At 33.7% G+C, this 7,055-nt stretch overlaps 1 protein-coding gene across 1 annotated transcript; it reads left to right on the forward strand.

Moving 5' to 3' along the window:
* Positions 1-4,261: 4,261 nt before the first annotated feature.
* LOC109020002 (major latex allergen Hev b 5-like) lies at positions 4,262-5,798 on the forward strand. Its single transcript, XM_019002386.2, has 2 exons — positions 4,262-4,406; positions 5,002-5,798. The coding sequence occupies exons 1-2, from the start codon at positions 4,392-4,394 to the stop codon at positions 5,509-5,511; spliced, it is 525 nt and encodes a 174-aa protein (XP_018857931.1). The 5' UTR covers positions 4,262-4,391; the 3' UTR covers positions 5,512-5,798.
* Positions 5,799-7,055: the final 1,257 nt, after the last annotated feature.

A 7,055-nucleotide genomic window follows, 5' to 3' on the forward strand; every position in this document is an offset into this window, starting at 1 on the left:
ACATTCATAAAAAATGTACTTTAACTTTAGCTAATCCAATGAGAGTGCTCTTAGAGAGAGAAACTCCAACTTTTCTCTAAAAAATTCTTCCAATCCAAAACTAGCTTGAGAGAGGGGAGGGGGGAGTCACTTCCCTTCTGCCCATATTTTCAGTTTTTGCTTTGTTTTATTTTTGTGTGTCTTTATTTTCAAGTCTAATAAAGGAGAACACTTTTCGATGATCCCAGTCTTAACATAGTTTTTGTTCCTCTTCTACATTTATGAGATTTGTGTTTTAGTATAGTCTCTTCTACACTTTTTGGATGACCCCTCCTTTCATTTTTTCTCTTTGACCCGAAATGTGAGGTGATGAGCCGCTTGGAACAGATGTAGCTTGGGGCATGAGCTGGGCGAGAGGGACGGTGGTGATGACTATGCCTGGTGGTCGTGCATAAGTGTAAGGGTATGGGTTGGTCGCCTGCGTAGTGGAGGCTGGTGCTCGTGCGAGAGCTGGGTGCTCGTGCCGTTTGGGCTCGTGAAGCCCTAAGCTCTCACTTGCAATTTTTTTATGTGTTATGTATTTTTTATGCATTTCTTTTTGTTTTTATGTTTTTGCAATTCTAGTTTATTTTTAGTAAATAATAAAAAGAAATAGGCTATTGAAGTGGTGTCCATAGTAGCAGAGTCACATTCCTCTTTCGAGAGGCTGGCGATGCGACAGTACTCCTCCTTCTTGAAAGGACGGAGGGTGCTAGTGCTTCTCTTCTTTAAAAGAGATGCCATTTAATTCTATTTTTACATAATGTTTTATAGAAATTAAGACAATGCCCGTTATAAAAGAATTTGTATGCAGATGTACCTTATAATAAATGTATAATTTGATTCGTAGTCTAAATTTTTCTTATATTAATAAGTTAAAATTTTAATTTTAATTTTATTGAATGAAATCAAATCTATTTTCATAAAATTTAAAAAACAAAAAAAAAAAATCACAGCCCCCACCACGGTAGCCAACCCATGCATTCTCCGATCCATGATCCCTAGCTAGCTACTCTTATTAGCTCCATTATTCCTATTATACATGAAACAACTAGATCCCATCACATCAAACAGATCAGACACTATCGCTGAGACACGCGTCAACCAGATCTATCTGCCACGTGTCATCATACTATTGGAAAATGAGGCTACTAGGGATTAGGAAGATGTGAATCTCATGTGGGCCACTTGGGGTTCTAGTGGGACCCTCCCACCGCCCAAACCAACCCCAGAAAGCCATGTCTGCCAACTTTACAAATTAACAGAGGAGAGGTGTGGTGAGGGACAGAGGGATCGAAGTGACATAGCTTTTTGGGGAGGTAGCTTGTTATTTTGCCCCCAGTTGGGAACTAGGGCACGTGTAGATAGCACATCAATCAGGAATCCCCTAGGCTAGGCCGATTATCAGTACCCAGTTTTCAGCCTTTTGTATAAGTTTCTCTGTATGTTCATTGGGATCTACAATAACATTAGATTAGTGTCACTCATGAAGAGAAGAATCATGTCTTGGGAGACCGACTCCCACCCTTCCTCATCATCCCCTACTTGGACGATTTAGGCGGTTTTTAAATTCCTCTCAATTTATTTTAATTTATTATTATAATTTTTTTAAATTTTAACATAAAATATAATAAATAATTTAATTTTTTAAATTTTAAAATAATAATAATAATATTAAAAAATAATATTCTAATAATATTTTATCATCTCAACTCAATTCAATTCAATTCACTTCAACATCTAAACACAATCTTAAATACGTGAGTGAAGTATATTCTCTTAAAAAAAAATAAAAACTTATTATATATTCGTATAACTCTAAAATTGAACTCTAAAATTGGACAAGTTTATTATTATAGAGAAAAATAATATTTACAATTGTGAATATGTAAGTATCGTGTAATTATTTTAAAAAAAATAAATAAATATAAAATTTATATCAAAAAATTAATTTTTTAATAATAAATATTATTCCTTTTTAAAATAATTATAAAATATTTATATATTTTATGACTGTATTACTGTATCGCATAAGGCAATGGATTTAGCGTCATCATGACAGTTCAACATCTTTCCACTGCCACTTTCCTAATCATGGAATATTGCTCAATCATCAGTCCTCGAATTAAAGACATCCATAATTTCCTAATAGAGTGTTTTTTTTTTTAAAAATCTTTTTTGCTTATTTTCAAAATTCACATGAGTGTGGGTCTTGTTAAGCACAACTTAATTAAACGGATTACACCTGGTTTTATGAGTGGAATTAAGTATTATTATAAAAAAATTATTTATTAGTGGTAATTTATTTTTTATAAAAATAATTATTTTTTTATCGTAAATAATTATTTTTATTATAAATTATAATAATAAATATTTATTTTTCTCATTACGCATGCACCAGCTTTCCCCCGACCTCCTTAATTAACCCGAAAGGAGTAGTAGAACTACTCAATCAAGCGTGATGATGTTGACTTTAAGTTTGAAGCTAATTATTAGAAATATATATTCTACAATGAAACGATTAGATCAGGTAGCTAGCTAGCTAGCTTGCTAGGCATAGATATTAATCACACCAACTCATCCGGCCATGCATGCATGCCATCGCCACCAGCTAGCTTTATTAATGATCAGATCAAGAAACCAAGTTCCCGGCCTGCAACTTATATATGAGGAGCTGGCACAATCATGTCATGATGGACCAATATAGATTATAGAACGAACGTCGTACTGCATGCCGATGCCGGCTCACTTGATAAGTTTTCTATTCGTTTCCTTAGTTTTATTATTACTCATTAATCTAGATGATTAGATCAATCATGCGTCACACATACATGTTTTGAAAAATTAACTCGATAAATGCTGTTATATATTATTTTTGGATTTTAATTTATCACTAGCTAGGTTTTCGATTTTTCTTTCCCAACTAATTTTCCTGATCATTTTACGTCGAACTACATAATTCCGAAACTCACTTGGAGAATATATAATAGTGATCAAGTGAATACTTATATGAATGGAAATGTTTTACTATATATATATCGTAAGCTCATTTATACTATACACACACACACGATGTTTATACAATATATATAATACATAAAACAAGCGTCGATGATCAGAACTAGTATATATTGATAATAATTTCAGTAACTAATTAGAACATGTGATTCCTGAAATAAAGATAATTTCGGTATAGATCATAGGAAATTAGAAAATATGAATGATTTTTTTTAACCTTATTATTGTTGGGTTTGTGGAACTTGATTTGTGAGCTGAGAAAATGTCAGACAGAAAGTTCGCTAGATAATGTGACGATGAGTTGCTCCGTTGCTCGAGTGAGACTTAGGCAAAAATTTACTTGAGTGAATGTTGAACAGAGAATAATTCGTTCGACCGAATAATCTAAAATCTATTTTTCTAAGATTTTTGCCGCTTGCCTATGTATATGTAATTATATATGAGTCATGCATGTTGAACAATATGAAATAGAGAGAAAAAGTGAGTGAGAGTACAACTCTTGTGAGTGAGAGAGATATTATATTGCTCTACATGTTCCTATTTTTTTCTAACTAAATCTTCTGCAGCTCTGTAAAGGAACCGCATAAACCTTGTCATGTCATGTGATTGTGTGATATTTATTTTTCTTGTTGCCTGTTACTTGCTGTGGCATCATGGTCATGTGAGCTTGATGGGTGTTTTTAGCAACAACGGTAAAGTTTATAAAATTTCCAAGCATATATAATTACAGCAAACAGTGAGAGTAGAATGGCTGGTGTCACAGTTGAAGTGTTTTTTTTTTTTTTTTTTGATAGGAACGTCACAGTTGAAGTTGATGGGAGGTAAAAGTAGTAAAAAATGAAAACGAGAGGTAATTTTTAAACTTGATTAACATGAGTGAATGATGGTCAGGTCATGATCAGGTCCCCTACATACCTAACTGCACAAAGCACAGAAGCGCACAACCAAAGGAAGATGATGACTTGCATGGAAATTAAATGGTCTCCATTTTTGGCCCTATATACGTTCCAACCAAAAGCTTAGAAACAGGTCGATAAATTTTTTAAAAAAGAAAAAAATAGTACAACCTCGTTGCCAGCCCTACCTTTTGCATTATTACCAAACATGCTAAACATCCTTTAATTCAGTGAAATGGGGTGTCAAATCCCAAGATTCCCTGATCTCTTAAATTTCTCTTTCTTATCAACTCGATCGAGTCCTCTGTCCGCCTATATAAAGCACTGTCATTGAACACCTTTCATATCCAAGTGTTCTGATCTCTACTTCTTACACTAAACTCATCTTGCTTCTATTTAGTATTTATCTCTTTAATTAGTACGTACGTAGTTCAGTTTAGACTTCCCTTTGGTGTTCAAATGGCTACTGTTGAGGTAATTATTCATTTGATCAAGTACTTGTAGCTAAACTTTTGTTTATGAACTGATTATGGAGTCCACTATCTATGACGAATCGACGATAGGATCATCTCTGCAGTCATGGCGCCCTCTGCCACTAGACTAGTTCTTTTAACATTATTTGTAAAACTTTAGTTCTGTACGTTGTCATGTATGCTTTAAGCCATCTCTTTAAGGAAAATCAGTTTTGTTTTCCATGAAAAGCCAACTGAAGCTTGAGAAAAAGTGAGTATACATAGCAATCGTGACTTACAAGGCTCGTTTAGTTTTATTTACGTAAGTTCCGATCCGTTTCAACTTTCAAGGTTGACGTAGAAAAAATACCCTTTTGTGGAGTACTAGTTGAGGAGCTATCTACCTTCAACTGCAACGCTAGTAGAAAGTATATGTACAAAAATCTACCTTCTTATGCTCTTTGCGATATAGGAAACTCTAATTAACAAATTTTTTATCAATCACCTTGATATTTTATTTACTACGTACTCATGTTTGCTTCAAGACTGACCAGAAGTAGCCTTGTTAATTATCAATTCCGTTTCATTAATAACTCAAATGATCGTTGGCTCTTCAGGTTGTATCAGCAAAGACAGCCCTCCCAGAGGACACAACTCATGAGGAATCGCTACTCAAGGCTCAGGAGATCACTACCACTGTCAAAGAAGAGGTGGTGACTGCACCACCTGCACCTGAGTCCACCCCAGAGGAGCCGAAGGGAGCAGAAGAGACCGTGGCCGTATCTGAGCCAACTGAGGCAGTATCTGAGGCAGTCGTGGCTCCAGAACCTGAAGCCCCAGTCGACATTGAGACAAAGGAGGTTGCAGAAGAGACCAAGGTTGTGATTGAGAAGCCAACAGTTGCGAAGACCGATGAGGAGACCACGAAGGAAACACCAGAACCTGTTGCTGAGGAGACCAAAGAAGCAAGTGATTCTGGTACTGATCAGGCTCCAGCACCGGAACCAAAACCAGAAACAGAAGCTGAAGTTCCAAAGGAGGAGGTTGTTAAGGAAGAAGAGAAGCCAGTTGAAGGTGAGGAGAAAGTTGGCACAGAAGAAGCACCAGTGGAGAAGGCTGATGAGTAATATAATTAGGTTCAGGAACTGTGCTTTGGTTGAGATTTGTGTTATTTGTTATCTCTAGGTTGCATTTCAAAGTACTTAAGGGGGGGCGGGGGTGCTGTTGGGGTTCTAGTTTAGTAGTGTTTAATAAAGATGATCATGGAGAAAGCTGGAATCAGGGTATGGGACCTAAATTTATATGGAAATTATGGCTGATCACAAGATCCAACAAATCTCCGCTTACCATGTGGCAGTGGGGATTTGTGAATCATTATTATTATTATTATTATAATATTAGTACTTCAGTCGTATCATATATAATTTCTCCACAATATTACTGTTCATGTGGCATTTGCTCCAAGCACGAAATCTACAGTACTCATTGGAATATCTGCCTGGCCGGGGAGAGTATTTCGCGGCCGGCCGAGTCGAATTTATAACATCTGACTGTGATATCATTTGTCAAACTGTCGATTAGGTGTGTAAATTCAAATTGAAAAATGGGTTCGGATTGGATTGAACTAAATCGGTTTTATCGATTTTGAATCGGTCCGATCCGAAATCGATTTTTAAAATATAAAATTTGGCCGGTTCTTAGATTTTTTGATCAGGATCGGTTGATTAAAAAAATTAAAAAATAATATTTTTATATATAAATTTTATATAAAATATTTTATATATATATTAAATATTAATATATATAAGTTTTATATATAATGTATAATTATAAATTTTAATGTGAAATTTTATATATAATATATATTCATATATGAAATAATTTTTTATTATAATTTATAAATTATTACATAAAATGTTAATATTAAATCACTAAAAGTTTATAACTAATATTAATATATAACTTATAACTATAACAATAGTCTAATATCAATATTATTATATAGTCTAATATATTAATAAAAGTATAAAACAATTTTTTTAAATCAAAATTTTTTTTATAAACAAATTTTTAATGACAAATTGTGAAAGTTACATTTAAAAAAAATCAAAAAATAGGATCGGACCGGACCGGAAATCGATAAAACGGGAAGTACCGGTTTAGGAGAGTAATCGGTACATAATCGGTTTTGAAAAATACAAAACTGATATATACCGATTCGATCTTAGATTTTATCTAAAACCGGACCGATTACCCCCTACTGTCAACTATCAATTCACTTAAAATCAATGTTAAAAAAGATGTAATCAATTAACCTTTTATGATATTCAGCCTTACATCACTTTTTTTTTTTTTTTTAAGAATGAGTAATATCATGTATAAATATCGTGTAATCGTTTTAAAAAAGAGTATAATTTATTATTAAAAAATTAATTTTTTTTTTCTAAAAATTCTGTATTTATTTCTATTTTTTAAAATAATTATATAATATTCACATACTCACTCACAGTTACAATTATAATTTCTTTTTAAAAATAAACGCAAAGAGCCATATTTCAAGAGGCTCATTAGTCGCCTGTATAATATGCCCAGCCCAGCACAGCCCAGCCCAGCCCAGCCAGTTCAATCCTGAGTCTGACACCTAAATTCTTAACTCAAGACGAATGCAGCC

This window comes from Juglans regia, chromosome 10 (assembly GCF_001411555.2).
Source record: "Juglans regia cultivar Chandler chromosome 10, Walnut 2.0, whole genome shotgun sequence".
Classification (NCBI taxonomy): Eukaryota; Viridiplantae; Streptophyta; class Magnoliopsida; order Fagales; family Juglandaceae; genus Juglans; species Juglans regia.